General features: G+C 34.9%; 1 protein-coding gene across 1 annotated transcript; it reads left to right on the forward strand.

The window, feature by feature from the left end:
* The first annotated feature begins 674 nt into the window (after positions 1-674).
* Positions 675-24,080, forward strand: LOC103498398 (GPCR-type G protein 1). Its single transcript, XM_008460984.3, has 14 exons — positions 675-1,042; positions 5,111-5,211; positions 6,459-6,566; positions 6,798-6,918; positions 7,422-7,551; positions 8,263-8,341; positions 8,684-8,772; positions 10,529-10,621; positions 15,952-15,978; positions 16,115-16,201; positions 16,849-16,920; positions 17,401-17,531; positions 18,365-18,528; positions 23,745-24,080. The coding sequence occupies exons 1-13, from the start codon at positions 789-791 to the stop codon at positions 18,516-18,518; spliced, it is 1,446 nt and encodes a 481-aa protein (XP_008459206.1). The 5' UTR covers positions 675-788; the 3' UTR covers positions 18,519-18,528; positions 23,745-24,080.
* The last annotated feature ends 929 nt before the right edge of the window (positions 24,081-25,009 follow it).

Consider the following 25,009-nt stretch of genomic DNA (forward strand, 5'->3'; position numbering starts at 1 on the left):
TATTAGTTGATTATTAATTTAGAGTTAATTTATGATTTTTCTTTTTTAGATATAGTGTTTTTTACTATAAATTTTAAAAACACATTCACATTTTGCATTCGTTTATATATGAAATATTATTATTACTACTGCTTAACTATCTTTTAGTAAAAATTAATTTTGTAAAACTAAATTTTAAATGTACCGAAAGTATAAGAACCACATATACTTAATTGGATGTAAACTTGATTATAAGGACATAAAATGTATTTTAGCATAAATTTTAGTATCTTTTGACTCTAATAGAAGTAGTAAACATGAATATTTTCAAATATTGCGAAATGAATTAAAATGTTTAAATTTCTATTAATATCTATTAGTCATATTGATGGACATGGCTAAAGAAATAGGTTCTATTAGTGTCTAGTAGATGTAAATGGAAAATTTTGTTATATTTTTAAAAAATTTTACTCTTTAGTTACTCTTTAGCTGAAGCTCAAAATAACTAATATTCTATTAAAGTTTAAAAGGTGACACTTTTAACTTACAGTCATATATAGATCATAGGTAGAAAAATGTACATATTATAAACCTCGTGATCAAATGTTAGCAAAATATATATATCCACTCGAAGGTTAAAATGGAAGTTGGGGAGAAGACAATGTAAAATGTAAAAATGGCAGTATGCTTTCAGGAAGCGTGAAATCTACTTCGGAGTGAGAGATTGAAATTGTTTAAAGGAAAAGAAAAAAGAAAAAAGAAAAAAGAAAAAAGAAAAAAGAAAAAAAGGACTGAGATCCCGCCGTTAAATGCCGACGGAGGTATTGTATTCAGGGAGCGACGGGGCGATGGGGTGGGGGTGGTCGATCTTTGAGGGAGTGGTGGCTGTGGGTTCAGTTTCTCTTCTTGGATGGGCAGGGTTATGGTTCTTGAATCGAAGGCTTTACAAAGAGTACGAAGAAAAGCAAGTCCTTGTTCAAATAATCTTCAGCGTCGTCTTCGCTTTCTCCTGCAATCTACTTCAGCTCGTTCTCTTCGAGATCATTCCTGTTCTTTCCAAAGAGTGAGTCCCCTGTCTTCTATTTCTGCTCTGTCAATTCTATTCTCGGTTGTATGTCTGAAATTTTGGCCAATTTGGACCTATTTCTTGTTTTTGGTATTTGGATTTTTTTCCCTCTTCTGTTCTTGTGGAGTACTTGGTCTCGAGTGCTTGCTTATTTGATTATATTTGAAATTGTTTGCTTTTTTAATTTTCTGTTGGAATGTAATTGTACAGAAGGATTATATATATTGGTTTGGTTTATTAGACATTGCTTTGAAGGATCAATATTTTGAAGGGCTAGTTTACATCAGCTGTGAATTGCTTGGACATTTTATTTTTCTTGGACTATTATTTTGGTTGGGAAGAGCTTTGAAACGATTTTATGGTTGGAGTCCTTCACTTCTCTTTTTTGGCTTTTAAAGCTTCCTTTAGTCCTTGGTACACTTGCTACAAGATGCCCATTTTTCACATTCCTCGATTGAAGTTGAGAACAGGTTCATTTTCAAAGAGGGGTGAAAAAAGCTAAGTAATCTGAAATTTAGGTAGGATGGCAGGTTGTTTGAGTATACTATTTAGGATATTTTAGAACTATAGTTTTTGTATTCTTTATTTTGCAAGGTTCATTGTCTTAGAAGAAGTTACCTTATTATTTATCCTCTAAAAATAGGAAGAAGGAAGCAAGTAGAGAGATGCAACTTTTTTTAAGCAAAAGAGATGCAACTTCTTTAAATTAGATACATATATATTTTCTTTTGGAGGAGAAGCATATTTTATTGATAAAATGATATAAAGGGGTAAAAACCCAAACACCTAAAGGTGGATTACAAGAAAATTCTCTGATTTGAAATTATAGTAGGGAGACTATAATCAGTAAAACGATTTTACATTTACACCAATACAATGCATGAAAAAGAATCGAACTCATAAAATAATCAAACGAAAAAAATATCCCTGAAGAAGTCACCATTCATTTTCTCCCAAAGAACCATAGAAGACTTGGTTGAGAGGCGAGAGCAAGCCATAATAATTTCTTTGCATCATGGAAAGATTGCCGCCCCCCCTCCTCCCCCCCCCCCAAAAAAAAAAAAAAAAAAAAAGATAGAAGATCATAGATGATGTTTAGGGCCAAAGACCAACCAAGGTCCAAAAGCCTCCAGAACAGTCATCCAAAAATTTGAAGCAAAGGAGCAATGAGCAAATAAATATCTAGGAGACTCTAAATTGACTAAAACATAATACCCCAAGAAGGACGGTGGAAATAAGGCATTCTTCTCTGTAGACAATTAGCTTTGTTAACTGCACTAAGACTAAGCTCCACAGAAAAATTTTAATCTTCCTTTGGATAAGTATCATTCTAAATCACCAAATAAGATTGTTAATAATTGGTGTAGTATTACCAACAAGAGCATCCATAAGAGTTTACCTGTGATACTATTGGAAGAATCTAGCAGCCAAGACCAATCATTAAAGTTCCTGAGAAAGATTAGCCAATTCAATGGTTTCCAAATTATTGAGGTTCCAATGAAAACTCAAATCCTAAGCGGCACGAGCAAAATTCCAAACTTTAGCAAATGTACTAGTTGTCCAAATAAGTTGAAAAAGACGAGGGAAAATAGTAGTAATAACTCCGCAACTCATCCAAGAATCAAGCCAAAAAGAGATGAACTGCCATTACCTCAGCATTGATGAGCATGACAGCCTAGTTACATTCTACTTTCTGTATCTCCAAGATGTGGAGATATGTTTCCTTTTCTGGGAGACTTTTTGCAAACTTGCTTTCCAAAGGCTTATGAAGAGTTGGCATCATGTATCTCTGATGTGAGCTTTCTAAAAAAGCAATTTTGGAAAAAAGGCTTCTTGGGAGAATTTTATTTCAGCATTCTGCTAGAACATGAGGCAAGAACAGAATAGAAGAATCTTCCAAGAAAAAGAAGTCTCTTATTATAGTTTTTTAATGCTATAGTTAATTTGGTTTTGAAATTATGTAAATGTCCTCCCTTATTCCACCATTTTAACTTTTTTACTTTTTTTTCCAATTGGAAAGGTCTTTCATTGTCTCTCTTTTGGAAATTTCCCTTTTCTTTGTAATTTCATCTCATCAAACATCATGTGTCTCTGAGAAAATCTACTCACTGATGGAATGCTGTATACTCTCTTTGATAGTCACCAGATCAGAAATATAGAAGTTCGATGGTAGGGATTAAAGGTTAAATGCAATTAAGTTTCTACCTATAACATGCTTCCATGAATGGTCCCCAGCGAAACCATTGAACAACAGATCTCCCTCATTTAGAAGCCACAAAGTATATTCACACTTGTTTTTCATTTTTTTCTATAGAAATAACAACTTCCATTGAGAAAAAAAAAAGAAAGAATACAGGGGCATACAAAAAGACCAGCCCACCAAAACACTCTGGCTAAAAGAAGGGTGCTCTAAGTAAAATATTACCAATAGAATAGTTATCAAAGGTATTTGGAATTGAAGCTTAAAGGGAAACGTGAAATCTAATCAAAGATCAAACCTCACTGTGATCCCTTTCCATACCACGAAACACCCAATCGTTTCTCTCCCCCCTAATGTCCTAAATAACAGCTCATACCTCTGCAAGCCATAAAAACCCCTTTCTCTTTGAAAGGCAGATCGAGGAGGAATCTTGCTTGCTCAAATGCTCCGATGGCCAACATAGCTAACACCAAACTCCTACAGGAAAAAGTTCCACATGTCCCGTGCATATTGGCAATCCCAAAAAAGATGATCAAGGTTTGCCTTCTCCTTTTGACAAAGCAAGCAACAAAAAGGCCCAACAAGCGAAGTTCTCCTCCTAACAAGCCTATCAACAGCGTTAACCTGACCAAGCAAGACTTTCCAAATGAAGAACTTGGCTTTCTTATGAACCCTTGTCCTTCAGACCACATAAAAATAGACTCCTTATGAGGGGAGGGATCCAACAACAGACTGACCAAGGATTTACACGTATATTCTTGATTGGGGTTAGGACTCCAAATGCGAACATCCTTTCTTTCCTCCCTAAAGTTGCACCCCTCAACCAAAGAAAGAAAAGAGGCAACCTCCATCGTTTCCCTATTGGTTAAATTACGACGGAACTTGAAAGAGAAAGACACGAGATTCTTGGACCCAACCAAAAGATCCAATATCATGCAATTTTTGAAAGAAGATAAATGATAAAGATGTGGATAAAGAACAAAGGGAAGCCCCCCCACCTACTAATCCCCCAAAAAAATATGTATCCTTACCATCCCCCTAAAAGCAACGAGTAAACCGGTAGAAGGTCGGAAGCTCGAAAGAGATATCCTTCCAAGGATCAGAATGTGTGCCTTTAACCTCTTTCGTCGCCATTCAAAAGGATGGGTTCCATGCTTACTCACGATAATCTTATGCCATAAAGAATCGATTTCAAGGGAAAAGCGTCAAAGCCACTTGGCCAACAAAGCTTTGGTGCAGATTCTTAGATTACTGATCTCTAAAACCCCCCTAATTCATAGGGTGCCCCATCGCTTACCAATTGATCAGGTGAGGTTCATATTCTTCATCCGCCCCTTCCCACAATAAATCTCTCATATATCTTTCAGTACTCTTGCACACCGAGGTAGGGAGCCCTGAAAAGGTATAAATAATACATAGGGATTCCACTCAACATCGACCTAATTAGGGTTAATCTGCCATTTTTTTTTTTTGGAAAGAACCCTTTCTTCCACGCTGCCAATCTCTTACGAATTTTCTAACATATAGGAACCCAAGAAGTCAAAGATCTTGGGTTGCCACCTAGAGAAAGGCCGAAGTACGAAGAAGGGAAAGAGCCAACCTCACAATCAAACACCTTAGCCCACCTCCACAACTTAACTTGATCTATGTTAATTCCAAGAATAACACACTTGCTCCTATTTATTTTTAGCCCAGACATATCTTCAAAGAAAGCTATATGGTTAAGGATGAGGAAGGGCTCCCTTTTCCCAGAACAAAATAACATCATATCATCCACGTATTTTACAGTTATTTTTCATGGTTGAATTGATGCAAGTTGTTCATAATTTAGGTGCATTAATTTTGGTTTATTTTAATTGCTACAGGGCAAGATGGATGAACTGGAAGGTGGATTTGTTCTGTCTCATACTCTTGCTGGTTTTCATGTTGCCTTATTATCATTGTTACTTGATGCTTTGCAATAGTGGTATGAGATCCTTGTCAGCCTAATAACTGAATGTCACTATTTTTAGTTTTGTTAAAATTATTTTATCCTTTTATGTTTTTTGTAAATATTAAATAAAACAATTGTTTTATGAATTAGTTATTATAATAAAAAAGTTGCACATATGAGGTAAGAGTAACTTTTTGTTATTTAAAATTCCTTTCTTGACTCTACTCAATATTTCTACAGAATGAAAAGAATATCAAATACACTTAAAAACTCAATAATTCTGTTGAAGGGATTTAAGGTTGAATCTGAGGTTTTCATTTGTCAAAAAATTGCATTTTTTTCAATCACTAGTGAAATTACAATTTTCTTTAGAACACAACTCATCAAAAGTTCAGTTTCTTTTTTTCTTTTTCTTTTTTTGGTAGGGAAATGAGCTTTCTGAGTAAAATGAAAGAATATACAAGGGCATACAAAAGATAATAATAAGAAAATGAACCAACCAAAATTTTGATATAGATATATACTTTTTATAAGAGGGTGAAGCCCAAACCGAACGGTTTATGTAAAAGATTTCTCCAGTCGATAAAAAGGACCGTTGGTATAATCTATAAAATGCAGTATACACACACCATGACATGACATAGTGAGGAAAATAATATGACCAAGGGAGCTACTGAAGGCACCTTCCGTATCTTGAAAGAGGTGCTTGTTGCGCTCTTTCCTAGTTATCCTCCAATTTTTTTTATGATAAACAGTTCATGGAACTCTCAACATGATGGGCCACTTTATTCCTTGATGTGAAGACATGATGCTATCAATATGGGAAATTTGTTGTTTCATGAGGCAGTTTGACTGTGTTGCGCTGCCGAGTTCATTTTATTGTGACAGCAAATTCTATCCTTGAAACCATTGGGGTCAAAATTCGGCTTCCTTAAAACTTAATATTCAACAATATATGCTGATTGCAAGCTCATGGACAAACTGAGATTACTGATTGAAACATTGGGTACCGTCATTGTTGCATTTGTGTAAAGGCCGTGTATGGCACAAGCACAACAAGCTGACTTTGCCTTTAGAATACACTGTCTGGCTGTGCTAGTGCACAGTTTGAGATTGTCTGAACGAAAGTATTCCTTATAACTAAATTTTTTAAAAAATTAACCAAAAAAGAAAAAGAAAAGATCTGACTATTTATTTTGAGGTAGAATGAGGTTTTCTGCTCTGGTGATAACTTTTATTGTTCCTAACCTTCCTATGTGATGCAAAAACATTTATTTTAGGTGTAAGGAAGGAACGGGCTGCTCTTGGAGCCATGTTATTCTTACTGGCCTTTCTTTATGCTTTTTGGCGAATGGGCGTTCATTTTCCAATGCCTTCTCCTGACAAAGGTTGGGTGTTTTGAATTTAATGTTTAATTTTGCTACCCTTCCAGATATTTTAAAATTTTCCTGTATGCATGTTAGTACCGGTTATTGAATACCCCCTTGAAATTCAATGCTAGTACCTGTTTGTTTTACTTAATACTTTAACTTTTGACATTTATGTTTGTTTGTAACTCTTCACATTTAAATGAAAAGCTTGTTTCTGGTTTTGTTTTCTAAAGAACATTTTCTTTTCAGGCTTCTTTACCATGCCTCAATTGGTCAGCAGAATAGGGGTGATTGGGGTCACTGTGATGGCTGTACTATCTGGTTTTGGAGCTGTAAATTTGCCGTACAGTTATTTGTCTCTCTTCATCAGGTACCTGTTACTAGTTCCTTGCGATATAATCATTTGGGCTGAATTGAGTTCCCTGTTTTTCTCTCTCTTTTTTTTTCTCTTTTTCTCTTTCCCAATATTTTTTCCAATTGGAGATGTCTTTTGTTACCCCTTTGGATGGGAGCTTTCTCTTCCCTTCTTTTTTGAAAATTTCATACATTAATAATAATAAAAAATAATCATAATCATAATAAAATAAACATTTAAGCAGAATTTTCAGTTCAATTTTTTCCTTCAATAGTGTTTTTGGATACTCTCATTCTCAAATACTACCACTTCAAATATTGCAAGTTAAAACGTGAGATCTTTGTGGCAAGATGTAATTCATTTAGGAGGTTCTAAGTTTGACAGGAATGAGGGGAAGCCCTTCATATTACCTTGTTCAGTTTATCCACAATGGACGTGTTTTAAAAATTATTTCTACCTTGAGGTTGTTTTAGTTTTTCATTTCTCATTGTGCATATGGTTTATTTTATAATTTGTAGAGAGATTGAGGAAACTGAAATTAAGGCCTTGGAAAGACAACTAATGCAATCCCTCGAGACTTGTATTGCAAAGAAAAAGAAAATTATTCTTTCCCAAATGGAGATGGAGCGGGTCCTTGGCTCAGAGGAGGTATCTTAGATTCTTAATATTAGTTCTATTAGCTGATAAGATCTGGAATTTTATAATTTGAAGGTATTTCTGACTTTATTTTCCATGCTGATTATATATAATTTTGGCCTCAATGGACCTTTTTTTATTCTCTATGAACTTTTAAGAGTCTAATTTTGAGTTTAGGTTATAAGTAGCAAGTTTTTCAGCTTAGTTATTAATTTAAGTGACTATGATGTGATATTATATTCTTTTTTATTTCTTTGTTAATTTTAATAGGTTGTTGGTTGTCAATATAATAGCATTTTTGTAAGTATTTGTTAGGTCTTTACTTTTGGATTGAAGCCATTTTTAAATAGTTAGTTTGGCTTGGATCTTTGGGTTGGATTTTCTTCCCTTTTTTCCCCATGTTTCTTATGGAAGCTCCATTTCCTATAAAAGAAATTTTTGCATTTTGTATTGGTTTAGTCTATTTTGAGTTGGGAATTGGGGTATTTCATTTAAAAATATATGAAGTGTGTGGGTGGTCATTTTCTTGGTTGTGTCGAAATCACTAAAATAAAGTCCAAGATTTCTCTAACTCAGTTTTATAAAATGTAATTTGTTGTCATATTAAAATATTAATGAATTTGAATGCTTACTGTGACAGTAAGAACTTGTTCAAAATTCTCGACACATACAAGATCTTGATATTTAATTGCATCACCAAATGCTAATGGGTGAATGTTACAGAATTCCAAGAATAGATCTTTCTTTAAGCGCCTAGTTGGTACTGTAGTTCGATCAGTACAAGAGGACCAAAAAGAGCAAGGTTAGAACAGTCTTTCATCCTTTTAAAGTTACTCTTTTCCATTTTTTTCTATTCCCAAATTATTTAGTACCTCGTTCAATTTCTTGCAGCATCTGTCTGAAATTCATTTTTTACATTCTTTCTTTTTTCCTTGATAAAGTATGATCTCTAGTATTAGTCATTAAAAACATTTATGAATTGAACGCAGAAAAATAAAAGATGTGAACGAAGTGTCACGATCTTCTGAATTTTTCATTCTCCCATGATATTATATGATTATCCTTGTAGTTTTATTTTCACTTTCCTTGTTTGACCTTGGATCTTTATTTTATTTTTGCCAATTGTCTGGGATCATATACGAAGATATTAAAAATATGGAAGCAGAAGTACAAGCTTTGGAGGAGCTATCGAAGCAGTTATTCCTGGAAATCTATGAACTTCGTCAAGCTAAGGTTTGCGCTGTACTATTTGTACGAGTGTAGAAATTTATAGCATAATTGCTTATTATTTTCTTCACTATCATTTATAATGGCCCAAGAGTGCTTTGAATTTGTGTATGGGCTTGTAGACTAGAAACGGTCTCCTTTTCCTTCACTTTTGCAAGTTTGGCTTTCAAGTACCCTGGATAGTTATGCTTTTTTATCGTAATTTACTATGTTTTTCTTTCCAGAGGAAGGTAAAATGTCTATATAGTTATGGTAGAAGTTGCTATGTTAGGAGCTAATGTAAATATTACTGGAAATGTAGGGAGGATTGACAGTTTCTGTACTTGGATGTACTGGGGACTGTTTGCGCGTGTGTGTGGTATGTATGTACAAAACATCCGAGGAAATTACAAAATTCCATTCCATTTGGAAGAAATCAGCGATGAAGAATAAGTGGAGAAAAAAACCCTTTGGAAACGGAACTTCACAAAGGGTCATTAGGACTAGGAGTGACAATTCCTAAATTTATTACTAATCTTAGTTTTCTTTAATTTTATTTTCTAATAAAAATTGAGCTTTCAGAAAGGAAAATAAAAAATATACAAGACATAGCCAACATGAGCCAATTCAACTGGTATCTGTTTGTTGCTGAGAACAAGAGATCCTAGGTTCAAATCCCCCACTACTCCCATGTTATACTTAAAAAGACTTTTTCAAATATATATATATATATATATATACATATATACAAGACATAAAAAAAAAAAAAAAAAGAGACCTGAGATTCAAGAAAAGGAATTCCTCAAGGTACAAGGACAAGGAGGAACTCCGATCCAAAGGGATCAAGTATAGGTGGTAATGATTAAACATATGTGAAACAAAAGCATAGAGTTAAGAAATCTACTGATCCAAACCTCCTCCCCAGACTTCTCTCCCCCCTTAAAATTTTATGATGGCTTTCTCACCAAATCCCAGAAAGTGGTAAGAAGGAAACTTAAAGAAATCTGCCTCTGCAGGAAGGGTGTACCAGAACCTCTTCTAACGTTGCCCTAAGATCTCTGCTGTGCCATGGAAACATTGCAGGACTCCAGAAATCAAGCCCAAATCAACTGAGCAAATTAACAGCTCCAGAGAAAATGGTCAAAGTCCTCCAACGTGCCTCTTCACAGGGTACACCACGGAGGCTTCAAACAAAGAGGACACCTCTGCACATGGTCTAAGGTATTAACTTCCTGTGCAAGATCTGTCAAACAAGAACTTGGTCTTAGATTTTGAACTCTAGACTGAAGAAAACATGGGAGCATCAGCGGTAACAGAGGGAGCACACAAAAGATAGTAAAGAGCAGCATAGGAAAGACCTCGGGAAGAGCTAGAGGGCGGATTGCTAAAGCACTAAATCAAGAAAGACATGCTTATCACTTGACTACAAAAGAAAGATAGCTGATTGCTAAAGCACTCAATTGAGATCTGAATGGATAATCTGCAAATCTGGAAAAAAAAAACACATCAAAACAGTTGGATAAGTTTCTTTTAGAAAACTAATTCTTTGTTTCTTATAAGTACTAGTGATGCATGTAATAGGCCATTTTCTAATTGTATATACACACAACTGTACCTATTAATGCTGTAGTTGCCAGGTTGATTAGTAAATTACTAGTGCATTGTTGGTCACTCTAGTATGAAGCATTAGCAATTGTTATTCTAATCATTTATTGGTTCATATATTTCTCGATACAGCATTTTCTACTTGGGAAACTACTTCACAGTTCTTCTGACTTGGCAGGAGGCGGCAACTTATTCACGTACCTGGAGGGGTCACATGCAAAATCTACTCGGCTATGCATGTTCTATCTATTGTGTGTATAAAATGATTAAGGTTTGTTAATCTGCTCCTTCTATGTCTTTGGTCAATAAAAAGAATCGGTTCTTGTCTTCAATAATTGATTGTGTAACTCTTGTATGATAATGTTCAACAATAGATATTTAAAGCCACAAAAGTGGGTTCTATATTAAATTGATGGGATGAAGAAGTAAACGTGACAGTTTTTTCAAATTAATTCTTTCCTTAAAATTTCTAATTAGTTGTTAGGGTAGAAACCATTCATTTGATATCATGAAATAGAATATAAAAGGAAGTCTTATCGTAGATAGTTACAAGAGACATTCAATAAAACATGAGGGTAGTTAAAACTGTAATTACAAAATGTAAAAGATGATTTACTTCATGACAAAGCTCACAACGAAGTAGATTCAACAAGTTTATAGATGCGTTGGTGCTTATCCAAGAATATTTTTGTGTTTCATGTCAACCATAAGTTCCCAACAAGATAAAAGAGTGTGTGTGTGTGTATATATATATATCCACATGTTGAGGAAAGCCTCCCAATTCTATCACACGAGTAAACAGAAAAACAACAGGGAAATTAAAGAAAATAATAAAGCTGGAAACACAAGAATTCATGTGGATAACTCTCAACTCGGAGAAAAACCACAAACTAGAAATATATTACTATGTGAAAAATTATTACGATCACTCAAAATATTTTTCACTCTCCATCCCCAATTACAAAACCACTATCTTCAAAGTTTTTGACTGCTCACACCATTTTTTACCACTCTCGAATTAGAGAATACAAAAAGGAAATTTAATTAGAGTCAATACACAAAGGCTTGAAAGTGTATTGATTTTGGAATGGATATAAAAACTAAAGGGATGACCTACTTTTATAGTGTAGGAGCAACCCCTAGGGATTTACCCATATCTTGCCAACCCAAAAAATTCTACCTTGGCAAGATGTTTGAAGCATTCACATCTCTAAAACATCCATTGGCTTCGCCGACAATTGTAATTCTCAACTCAGAGAGTTACAAAACACTCCCACCATAATGAATAGACCATTTGGAATGCCATCTTCCAAGAATTTTGTTTTTCGTCACAAATCTTGCTGATATTTATGGTGCAACTTCCACCTACTTGGCCACCTAGAAGTTCTTCAACCATCGACATAACAACTTCCACCACACACCTTGCATAACCACAAAGCCAATGGCTGTATGCAAACCTGTAGAATTGCTAACATTATATCATCTATCACGGTAAAGCGGACATACCACGAGGATGAATTTTGTTTTCTTCAAAGGGTGTCACTGTCTCTTCTAGCGAGAAAGGCAATGCTAGCATCTGAGTCAGAGTCTTTTGACAAACTTGCTCTATCAAGACAATTCTTTTTCATGTGTCCAGACTATCCACATTCCATCAAACCCTTTTTTGCACGAATTCTTTCTCTTTACATTTATTAACTGCCAGTACTGGATTTTTTTATGAAGTATGCTCTTCACTCTTTAATCTTTTATCTTCTGACAGAAGTTTACTAGTAACCTCAGCAAAATCTAAAGTTTCTTTCCCATACTTCAAGATTGGCTTCATGTGTCCACAAGTCTTGTGTGACTAGATAAGTTGGAGAACCTTGTCTGCATCTCCTATCTTCACTCCTCTTACCTTTAAGAATACCTAGATGATCTGAGATTTTTGTACCTTCCATCATTCGCAATAGAAAAATTGCTCCTTTAAGTATAATCGATTTGACATGCTTTTTGCTTGATACATTGCTTCAAGCTTCTCCCGAAGTTCTTTGGTTGTTGATATTCCATGCACGCACTTGCCTCTCTCAAATCTATCCCCTCTCAATCTTTATTGCTCATGTTGGACGCCTTAGAACCTCCATTGGACTTTTCTAGACACATATCACTACTTGACTCTTTGGAAGAACTGCCTAGTCTTCCTTTCAAAGTCTTGTGTAACCCAGCTTGTATAAGCACACCATTGACTTGCACTTGGCACAAGCCAAAATTAATCCTTTCGTCTAATTTCTCCATGTCAAACTTTACTAAACTTGTAAGATTTGACATATTTGCTTCACTCCTAGCAAATCTAAAAATAGTGTACAATTCACACTATTCACAAACACCGCAACCCGTTTCAAGAATTCTTTTCTAATGTGGAAGGTCAGTCAATGTTGCAACCATAGAGCATACTTGGAAATTCAAGAAACTATGAACCCAAATCTCTTATACCACTTGTTGGGAAAACAAACCCTCTAAATTTCTTCACAATAGTATGATATTTTTCACTTTGCGCATATATCTTCATGACTTTGCTTTTGGTTTCCCCACAAAAGGTCTCATATCAATTGAGATAGTTGTCCTCGTTTATATATCCATGATCATCCCCTTATCTAATTGATGTGGGATTTTGATCGCATTTCCAACAATCCTCCCCTTGAACAAAGTACTACGGAGCCTCCCCTCAAATAGTCATCCATTCTGCCTAACTCTTCCTTTCGGAGCATACTGTCTATCCAATAGAGTTCAACCACGTATCAGAGTGATGCCTCTAACTTAACCATGTTGGATTCTCGGGAATGCCAAAGTCCTGCATTAGCTAGATGAGGAGATAATCATTGGTTTATAAGTGAGGACAATTATCTCCATTGGTATGAGGCCTTTTGGGATGGTACCAAAAGCAAAGTCATAAGGGTGTTTACCCAAAGTAGATAATATGATACAATTCTAGAGATATTTGGGAGGTTTGTTGTCCTAACAAGTGATATTAGAGCCCTGTAGGATCCTTAGGTGTCGAACAAAGATGTAGCAAAGCCTCGAAAGTAGGTCATGATGAGCTTCATGGTTAAACTCTATCGGATGGCCAGTGTGCTCCGAAAAGAGGAGTTAGCTTAGATAAAGCTTTGCGGATGGATGACTATTTGAGGGGAGGATTGATAGTAATTTGTTCAAGGGAAGAATTGTAATGTGACTAAAGTCTCACATCGGTTAGATGAAGGGATGATCATGGGTATATAAGTGAGGACATCTCTATTGGTATGAAGCCTTTTGGCATTGTACCAAAAGCAAAGCCATGAGGGTGTATACACAAAGTGAACAATTACCATTGTGAAGATATTTGAAGGGGTTGTTGTCCTAACAGATAGCATTAGAGTGTCAGGTTCGTTGTTTCTTGAATTTTTAAATATGCAACGGTGTCTGACCTTCTACAGAAGAAAAGAATTCTCGAAACAGGTTGCTGTGTTTGTGAATAGTGTGAGTTGTTCACTTTTTGCAGATTTGCTAGGAGTGAAGAAGACATGTTAAACCTTGCGAGTTTAGTAAAGTTTGATGTGGAGAAATTTGATGAAAGGCTCAATTTTTGGCTTGTAGCAGTTAGGTTAGATAAAGTCTTGAAGGGAAGACCAAACAGTGGTGCTTCAAGAGTCAAATGGTGATTGTGGTCCAAGAGAGTCCAACATCCAGCATGAGTGATGAAGATTGGGAGACAATGGAATTGAGAGCTGTAAGTGCAATCAAACTAAATTTGGCAAAAAAATGTTTTTGCAAATGTGCATAAAATTTCGACTGCCAAAGAGCTTTTGGGAGAAACTTAAAGTAACGTATCAAACGAAGAGCATGTCAAATCGATTGTACTTGAAGGAGCAGTTTTCCCTACTGCAAATAAAGGCAATTACAAAAGTTTCAGATCATTTGGGTGTTCTTAATGACATTGTTTCTAAGCCGGAGGTAATAGGAGTGAAGATACGACACTCCAACTTATCTGATCACTTCCTTCTTCTTATGGACACATGAAGCCAAGGTTACTTGTAAACTTCTATCAGAAGAAAGAAGACTAAAGAGTGAGAGACATACTTCACAAGAGGATTCCATACTGGTAGTCAACAAGTGGAAGAAGAAGAAAGACTTCTAGGTGAGCCAAAGTAGGTTAAAGTTACACCAAAAATATTAGCAAGGTCTATCGGCATGTGACCAAAAAAAATCTTGGAATGTGGTATTCCAAGTGGTCTACTCTTTATGATGGAGTGATTTATAATTCTCTGAGTTGGGAATTATAATTGTCGGTGAAGACGATGGAGGCAGATGTGGATTCTTCTGATACCTTGCCAAGGTGGAATTTGTTGGGTTTGGCAAGATGTAGAAATCCGACATCGGTAGTTTTTAAAGGGGGTGGCTCCTAAGGTATAAATGAGCCCATCTCTTTTGTTTTAAGATGTCGCAATTAAAAACACTTTAAGTTTGAGTGTGCTAACTCTAGTTAATTCCCTTTGCATTTCCTTAGTTTGAGAGTGGTAAGAAGGGTGTGAGTGGTCAAAAGTTTTGAAGAGAGTGGTTTTGTAATTGAGGATGGGGGATTGAAAAATATTTTGTGATTGTAATAATTTTTCACATAGTAGTATTTTTCTGGTTCATGGTTTTTCTCCTTTGAGAGTTTTCTACATAAATTCTTGTGTTTTCTGTATTATAGCTTTCTTTTAATTTCTCTGTTCTATCCATATACATATATACATTGTAAAAAAGTTTTGCCGAAGAGTCTTCTTCTCCTTCTTGGATGGGTGGGTCGTAGGAAGAGTGATGATATCCCCTGGTCCTGTTATGCACCATCCAAGAGAACCTTGTACAAAGGTGCAGAGTGATGCGGCAAAGTGGCAATTATTGAATGAATGAATCTGTATCTCTTGGTACTTCATGTAAGGTGACAGCTATTGGGAGAGATAGATAGCCAGGGGACCTCTTATGAAGCTTGTCATATTTACTAATGCAAGAGTAGTTATGTTTCCAAATAAATAATTTCACCTCTTATTAGTTAATGAGTTCTAGTTAGTTATTTTCGTTTTTCTTTCTTTTGCAGCTACTATGATTTATCTTATAATTTTAGATTTCCTGCAAAATAGTGCTTCTAGCTCAGAACAGAAGACTATCAACTAGTAGGTTACCGCTCTTGCTAATTAATTCTCAAGCCAATAGTAAAATGGAAAATAATGAGGAAGTATCGTTCATTCCCTAAATCCCTCTATTGTAATACTCGTAAGAAATAGGAATAACTTTATATGCACTATTTAAATTATACTATAAATTTCTTTTATCATTCAAACTTGATCTCTTAATAATATTAAAACTTATCCGTTGTTGCCAAAGGACCCCAACACAACTGGCATACCGTATGTGTTAGCGACCAAAAGGTCTGCAATTTGAATCCTCCCACCCCCAACTTCTCCGTTGTTGTTTAGAAGTATATTTGGATTTTTTTGTTGCTTAGAAGTAATCTTTAATGACTCCAAGTTTGTTTCCTTTTCAATTTCTAGTAAAATGATCTTGGTATCTGATTCATTTTATTTGTTTCCCCTGTTTTTTTTTTTGCAGTCTTTGCAAAGTGTTGTTTTCAAGGAGGTATTGTTATAATTTTCTACTGTTTATTTTATTATTTCATATTGTAGATGTAGCTAAGGGATTCTTATGTTTTTAAATCCTTGTTTTTCAATTCATGTTTTACCTACTTGATGTCTTCCACGTTTCAATAATGTAGGCTGGTTCAGTTGATCCTGTGACAATGACGATTAGCATATTCTTCCAATTCTTTGACATCGGGATCAATGCTGCATTATTGTCTCAGGTAGTCTTTTATGGTGCTAATTTTACTTCACCATCGTGAATTGACTGTTAGCTTCACTCACCTGATTTACTTTAATTTACGGTTCTAGCCATATTGGAAATTTTAAATCTTTTATAAAGATGTCAGCATATTCGATCGTTTATAATGTTTGTTCAACATTTCAAATATTATCATTGGCAGAACCCATATCCAATTCTTTTGTTCACCCACCGATTTCAAATTGGAGATCATTCTTGTACTACACCTTTTGGTGGTGGGAGTCTACTAACTTCATCCTTTTCTATCATTAATGAATGAAATTTTCATTCTCTTCTGAAAAATTAATCAGATAGACTTGTTAGGTGAAGATGAAACTTGCTATAAATATATGATCAACTTTTAATTCATCACAATCGTTTTGTTTGTGGCTTCTATTAGTCCTTTTCTGACCACCCTGCTTCTTGGAGTTTATAGTGCCGTCAGTCATGGAACAAATCAGATGGAAGTTGTTAGGCATATAAATTATTTATAAAAAAAAATAATAAATAAAAATAAAAGAAAAAGAAAAACCCTAAATAAGCTTTTCGTTTGTGTGGAGTTTTTTTTTTTTCTTTTGGTGGTTTCTGTTAACCTTGGTTTTTCTGACATTCTTTCTATTTCTTCTGTAGTATATATCCCTACTATTCATTGGCATGTTGATCGTAATATCTGTACGAGGTTTCTTGACCAATCTAATGAAGGTATAGTCTGGGTTTTCATTTTAATTGCCTGTTCTTAGAGATATTTAGGATGTTCGCTTTCCTTCTTTTTGTTTTTTATTTTATTTTATGCCTCTACAAACTGAGGGGATGTTCTAAGTGTATTACCATTTTGTTGCTACTTCTTTATTTTGCAAAAGGAACATATGTTGTAAAAGTAATTAAGATTGGTTTTGAAGCTTCCGTTCTCTATTGTAAGTTGGATATGGTTGCAACATTCATGATTCTTATAATTTGGATTCAAGTGGATATTCTTATTCCGTGCGAGATGTGTCTGTGTGAGTGTGACTAACTGCAACAGTTTTTTTTTTTTTTTGTTGGGATGAAAGTAATGCAGTTACTTGGCAATTATTTTCCACTTATCATTTTCCCTTATTGTTTAATAGCTTGTACCAATACCTTGAAGCCTAAATATATACAATATTCATTTTACTTTCCTTTTTTTTTTTTTTGCTGGCATAGTTCTTTTTTGCAGTCTCTAGAGTTGGAAGTGGATCTTCGAGCAATGTTGTTCTTTTTCTCTCTGAAATTATGGGAATGTACTTTGTCTCATCTATTCTTTTGATAAGAAAAAGCCTGGCAACGGAGTACAGGTATAAAATTATATTGTACATTTGAGTTAGTTTTAGCTTACTGTATGGAGTATCTGTGTGGATAAAGAATACTTGTACTAAAAACGATATGATATAGAAAATGGGACATGGAATCCAATTCTAATTCTCAATGCATGTGGAATTAACCGAAAGAATAGAAGATTTTTTTAACTCCCAAAGTTGAGCTAGAAATATTTATGACTATTCTGGATTTAGAGGGCCTCGTTGCAGCTCTTGACAATCTAAAAATATTAAGGGAAAATTGCAAAATCCACCCCTAATGTACGGTGGTAGTTGCAATTTATACCCTTAAACTTTCAAAATTAAAAATTAGGTTCTCAAGCTTATCCATAATTTAAAATTAGGCCCTCAAACTTACATAATTGTACTGATTACATAATTTTGGGCACTCAATTTTCATCATTCGTGGATTCAATTTCTACCATTATTGTTAGCTCGAGAGTCCAATTTTAATACTTTTAGAAGTTTGGGGGGCCCAATTGTTATTATTGAAAGTGTGAGGATTTAATTGCAACTAAACCATACTTTAGGATGGTTTTTGCAATTTGCTCAAATTTTAATTAAATCACCTTGGTTTTTTTATTAATGCTAGTCAGAGAAATTTTTGTTTATATTTGCCTTGGTATTGAACAAAAGTTACAAAATTTTAGTTTTCCCCTATTTTTTTTTTTAACTTTTTCTCTCTAGTTGTAAGCATGTTTCTTATTCAATACATGAATCGATACTGCCATCTGTAAATCTTTCTCGCTTTGCAATTATAATGAATAGCCGGCAATATATTGATTTCATTGTTAATGCTCTTATCCCCTCAGGTTGATCATAACAGATGTATTAGGAGGAGATATTCAGTTTGACTTTTATCACCGATGGTTCGATGCAATCTTTGTGGCCAGTGCTTTTCTTTCTCTACTTTTGCTTTCTGCGCATTATACATCACGGCAAGCTGACAAACATCCAATAGACTAACTCAAATAAGGTATGTACATGAATATTCCTTGTTCAATTGTTAGGGCATTTTCAGGCATCATGTTTAATTAATTCATGAGAAGATTGGTTTACAGAAGTTTCTTTAAAATATAATGGTTCCGATGGCTCCTCTTCTAAGACCATTTATTATTTGCTTCTTATTATCCTCTAGCTATGTGATTCATCAGTTCTACCACTAACATGAATCATGAACGCTTATGCAAAAGATCATCATTCCTTAAATGGACAATCAAATTTGTGTTTACTATGTGATTAATATAATTTTTGATTACTGTCCAGTGAGTCATTGTCAGTGTATTGGTGGAAAGTATTCTATTTGAAATCGTAGTAACTACCTAAAAGAAGTCAGATCCTTTGCAAATGTTTCAGTGATTTGTATGGTATGACCATAGTCTGTCTGGTTCATTTACTACAAATGTTGTATTTAAAGCTTGTCATAAGGAGGATAAATCTTCCCTTTTATTCTTTTCTTGGCTGCATCTGATGCAGGAATTGTGTCCTAATGAGAAAGAGAATTGGTTCTCAGTTCGCATTTTTCTGTCTAGAACGAGAAACATATCTGTAGTATTTATTTCTTTCCTTCTTTTTTTTTTTTTTTTTTTGTTAGTTTCAAAACATGTCTTGATTTGTTTGAGTCTGAAGAAAGTGTATCATACGACCATCTCTCATATTTCTTGGACAAGATAATGGAATTCTTGCTTGTTTTCAGTCGAACATTTTCTAAGCATTTCATTCTTCCTAAATTCATGAAAGTTCCCCCCATCCCGTCTCCTTCTCACCACAAACAGAATTACTACAATTATCAATTGATTCGACAATTGGATTAATTGGAGTCTTCTCATGATTAGCATTGGGTTTATCTTTTTAAGCACCGGTTTTTTGTCTAGGACATGGTGGAGTGGCAGTGTGGACATATCTGAGATTAGAGTCCAAAGTTGGCTCCCTCTTCTGTCTAGGACATGGTGGAGTGGCCGGTTGGGCAAGAAGTATTTAAACTGGGGGTATTAATTGATTTAGCAAGAAGTTTATTGAAGAATCAAACTTGTTTGAAATTCCACTCTCAAATGGGAAATTCACTTTGGTCTAGAGAAGGCAACATAATTTCCAGATCCTTGCTAGACAGATTCTTAATTAACTCTGAATGTGATGAATTGTTTGTATACTCCAGAGTAACAAGCCAAGCTCATTATTCTCGGATCACTTCCCCCTATTATTAGAAGGCAGGGGCTTTTAGTTGGGGGCCATCCCCTTTTCATTTCTGTAATAGTTGGCTGTTAGACAAACAATGCTCCAGACTCATTGAGAACTCCTTGGATTTGGGAAGTCACCAAGGATGGTCGGGTTTTCTAATATCTTCCAAACTTCGATCCTTAAAAATTCAGCTGAAGAAATGGAACCTTGACAGTCAAAAAGCCAGGAAACATAATGAAGAGAGCTTGCTGAAAGCTTTGGCAAACGAAGAAGATTAGGATGAGCAGCTGGATTTGGCATCAGAAGGTAGTACCTTAAAATGGATGATGAAAGCTGACCTTCTGGAACTATATAAAAGGGAGGAAAGAGATCTCATTCAGAAAAGTAAATTAAATTGGATGAAATTAGGGGACGAGAACACCAAGTTCTTCCATCGGTTTCTAGCTGCCAAAAAAAAGAAATCTGATTTCCAAATCAGTAGACCAAGGGATTCCAACTTCCTCATACGTGGAGATTGAAGGATTAATTCTTGACTTCTACAGGTCATTATACACAAAAGCTCCACAAGCCGGCCACTTTCCTTCACCCCCTAAACTGGGCAGTAGTTTCCAATGATCAAAATAAAAGATTGACCGCAGAATTTTCAGTAGAAGAAATAAAAACAGTGAAAACGTTGGGGAGAAGTAAAGCGTCGGGGCCAGATGGACTCACGGCAGAATTCTTAATCAAATTTAAGAATCAAATTCTGGTATAAATTGAAGAACTATTTCCATCCCTCTTTAAGGAATTCTATGCTAATGGGAAGCTCAATGCTTGTGTAATGGAAAATTTCATCTGTTTAATCAAGAAAAAAATGGATGCTTCCAAGGTGAAAGATTTCAGGCCGATAAGTCTCAGTACTTTGTCTTATAAGCTGGTGGCAAAAGTATTGGCTGAAAGACTTAAGAAGATTGTTCCAAGCATTATTGATCCTCCTCAAAGTGCCGTTTTAAAAGGAAGGCAAATTCTAGACCCCATTCTCATTGCCAACGAAGTGGTGGAAGAATACAGAGGAAAAAGAAGATAGGGTGGTTGATTAAGTTGGACCTTGAAAAAGTAATGGGACAAAAATTTTGATGGCAAATGGATAATGGGTTATGTGCACGATCCCAAATATTCCAAAGATAAATGGCCGACCTCGAGGTAAATTCAAGCACCAAGAGAGAGGCCTCTGACGAGGAGATCCACTTTCCCCATTTCTCTTCCTCCTAGTTAGTGAAGTTCTAAGGAGCCTAATTTCAATGATACATGCGAAAGGAATGTTTGAAGGCTTTATTGTAGGCAAACCCAAGGTACTTGTTTCCTTACTCCAGTTTGCTGTTGATACACTCATATTCTGTAAAAATGATGAGGCGATGATGGAAATTCTCTAAAAGACTTTGGTCTTATTTGAATAAAAATGATGAGGCAATGATGGAAATCCTCTAAAAGACTTTGGTCTTATTTGAATGGTGTTCAGGACAAAAAGTCAATTGGAAAAAATCTGTCATTTGTGGAATTAATATAGAGGAAAGAATGACCACTGAAACGGCCTCAAGACTAAGATGTAAGGTAGAAAAGTTTCGCTTAATGTACCTTGGTTTACCACTTGGAGGCTACCCAAAAAGTTCCTTAATCTGGCAGCCCATTGTAGATAAAATTCAAGGTAAATTAAGCAAGTGGAGGAGGTACAACTTATCTCGTGGTGGACGAACGACACTATGAAAATCAATCTTTTCCAATCTCCCTACTCACTACATGTCAACTTTCCTCATGCCAATTTCAGTTTCTAATAATTTGGAAAAAATCATGAGGAAGTTTTTCTGGGAAGGTAATAATGGGAAAAAGCTAAACCACATAGCTAATTGGTCTAAAATCAGCAAAAGCCAACGAGATGGGGCCTCGGCCTAACTGATTTGAGAATAAGAAATATGGCTCTTTTATCAAAATCAGGATGGAGATCACGTAGAACAGAAGGCCTTGTGGTGCAAAGTAGTTAAAAGTATTCACAGTATCCGCAGTATCCGCCCCTTTCTTTGCCACACTAGCGGGAAGGAGAATTTGGGTTTGAGAAGCCCATGGATTAGTATTTCAAGAGAATGGCGCAAAATTGAAGCACTATCCACCTTCAAATTTGGTAATGGCAGCAGAGTATTTTTTCGGACTGATCCAAGGCTGGATAATATTCCCCTAGACTGTAGGTTCCTAGATTATCTCGTTTTGTCCTCTTGCCTAAAGGGTCAATTTCCGCGCATTGGGATAGCCAAACTAGTTCCTAGGCAGTTTACTTCAAAAGATTATTGAAAGAGGAGGAGGTTGTTGGCTTTCAATCACTATGATTTCTTTAAATGGGAAAATGGTAAACTCTATCCTAGATAAGAAAGTTTGGTCCCTAGAACCAAGTGACAGCTTCACTGCTAAATCCTTGGTTACTCATCTATCACTTGCTTCTCCCATTGATGTTTCTTTACACGGGGTTTGGAAAACCAAGAGCCCTAAAAGAGTCAACACATTCGTATGGATTATGCTTCAATGGAATTTAAGCCTCTTCACTGCAAAAAGAGCTTCCCCCTCATTGCCTATCTCTTCATATGTGCCATCTATGTTGTATGAGTCAAGAAGACCTTCAACACCTTTTTTCAAGTGTCCTTATGCAATGAATTGTTGGTGTAGGCTGCTGCAAATTTTTAATTTCAGATGGGTTTTCAATGCCAGTATTAGTGGTAATGTGCTGCAAATTCTCTTTGGACCAAATTTAAAGAAAACCTTATCAATTTTTGGTGCAATGCAGTCAAGGCCTTGTTAGTAGAAATATGGTTTGAAAGAAAGCAACACTTTTTCCACAATACAGCTTTAGTATGGTCGATTGATCTGAGTACTCCGTTTAAATGCTTCATCATGGTGCTCCATGGTCGACATTCATCTCAACTAACAAGCTTTTATTGTTTAGTCATTTTGAGTCCAGCTAAGGAGAGTTAGGCAAGGGGCCTGTTTTTGTCCGGTTTAGATTTGTCCTTTAATCTTTTGTTAATGATAGGCTGCTGATGTAAAGGTCTTATGTTTTGGACCACTTTTACTAGCTTTATGGCATTTCACTTGTATATTTTCGGATATGATGAGGACACTGAGGGGGTGTCAACCTAGTTGAGATGTCCGGGTGCATCTACTGATCCCTAGTTCTTTAATTACTCGTTATATAACCCTCTTGTACTTTGAACTTTACCTCATTTTTATAATAATCTTTTCAAGAAAAAAAATTATAATTTTGAATGCATTGCATTTCACAATCAGATATACACTAAAGCCCAGCTACTGTTAGTCCACCATTATCACCTAAAGCTCAAGCTACTGTGGTCTAATGTAGTCAAGGTTCGAGCAAAATCAGAGTGGTCGATGATAAGTCTATAGAATGGTCTAATCGTTTTGGTTCAGTCTATCTTCTAGTTTCTTCTTAGTGTGCTCAATTCAAGTTCTTTGTTGATTATTGTATTCTGAAATGGTTTCGTTTTCTTAGTTTAACTTTGTTATTAAGTTCCTTTATCTCAACTAGGTAGATATGATGATGATACTATGGGTGTGTCAACCTAGTTGACATAGCCGAAAGCATCTATTAATATCCAGATTTCAAGTTTCTTATATTTATTATGTCTTTGTAATTTGAGCATTAGTCTCTTCTCATTCTATCATTAAAAAATAATTTCGGTTAAAGAAAAAGCACCGAGGATTTTAGTTAAGCTCTATTTCAAAGAGAAAGTGGTCTTGTGGAGAAATTTCATCCAAACCTTTTTCCGGTCCAAATGAATGGAAAGGATCGGCTCACCTTGGACAACCACGATACTGAACTTATTTGTTTCATGGAACACTCTTATTTTATTTTGCTCTTTCTCTGTGTAAATTCTCTATGTACTTTCAAAGTTAAGTCTTGCATCTCTTATGGCCAATGGAATTGTTTTCTTAATTCCGACTCCCTTCTGTAATCTCATATGATCTATGTAGATTTGAGAATACTGGGTAGCTTCAAGAAGACAAAGACTACGGAACACCTCGAGATCAAATTCTCAGTTAGGTTGGATTCTTGCGTTGTCTGGATGCATCGAGTGCAATAATAGAGAACGTTGCTGGGTATGGTCTTAGGATGGGATTCATTCTTTTGTGCACAACTTCATCATGTATAGATAAAGGTTTGACTGGTAGTATCAAACTTTGTTCCTTCATTAGTAAAAGCGTTATTCAATTTTATTGATTATCCTATATAGCATTGTCTCAAGATTATGTCAAGCAGTGAAAAGATGAGTTTATGATATGTATGCTTGGTATTTTTTGAGTTGTGAATTGTGTTCTGTAATGGGATGCCTCTTTTTATAGAAAGGCATAGCAACAATTGTTTGATGTTTTGTGTTTTTGAGAACATACGAGGAGGTTGATAGCATGTTTGGCCATGAAAGCAACCCATATTCTGTTTTATGTTTTTAGATTTATCGGTTCAACAAATATGTGTTTGATCGACAATTTGAATTTTTCTTTTGAAAATAGGTTTTGAATTTTACGATACAAATTGTGCAAATTCTGAAAACAGTTAATAATTGTTTTTGGAGTATCTAGATTTTGAATATGAAGTTTTAAAATGGAGAATGAAATTAAAAAAGATATCAAATAGAGTTTTTCGTGTTATAAATTCAATTATTTTTTAAAAATTAGAATACGTAGTATAATTATAAGTAAATTATATAACATTACAAAATAATAATTATACAAAAATTTTAGAGACATTTTTTAATATAATAAAATAAACTAAAATATTTCCAAGCAAAATTTTGGATTCTAACAATAGATACTGATAAACTTTTATTATGATTTATCAATATGATTGATAGAATATAACAATATTTAATCATTGATGTATGAAACATCAACAAATGCCCATTTCGATTTCTCAGTTTTCTCCCCTATGTTTAAAACTTGTGAATATGAAAAAAAAAAATCATCCCTCTTTGAAAATATAAGAAATAAAAAAACGATTTTTAAATGATCCGATTAAACTATACATTTTAAAAAGTTAAAAGAGACTAAATAAAATCAAATTAAAATGAAATTAAATAATGTAACTTTGCTAAAACCAACCAAAAAGCCATTCTAAATTCAGTCACCAAAATAAATAAAAGAGAGTTAAAATAGAGATATAAGTTTATGGTTTATTGGAAAAATAGGTTGGGAGGTTGAGGTGCAGTTTGCAACCCATTATGGAAGAAAACATTTAATGT

Source organism: Cucumis melo, chromosome 11 (assembly GCF_025177605.1).
Source record: "Cucumis melo cultivar AY chromosome 11, USDA_Cmelo_AY_1.0, whole genome shotgun sequence".
Taxonomy (NCBI): domain Eukaryota; kingdom Viridiplantae; phylum Streptophyta; class Magnoliopsida; order Cucurbitales; family Cucurbitaceae; genus Cucumis; species Cucumis melo.

Excerpts from the sequence above, each read along its gene's own strand:
- LOC103498398 (XM_008460984.3), top strand. The coding sequence starts at position 789 with ATGCCGACGGAGGTATTGTATTCAGGGAGCGACGGGGCGATGGGGTGG. Across the intron at positions 6,567-6,797 it reads AATGCCTTCTCCTGACAAAG|GCTTCTTTACCATGCCTCAA; the intron begins GTTGGGTGTTTT and ends TTTTCTTTTCAG. Across the intron at positions 15,979-16,114 it reads AAAGTGTTGTTTTCAAGGAG|GCTGGTTCAGTTGATCCTGT; the intron begins GTATTGTTATAA and ends TCAATAATGTAG.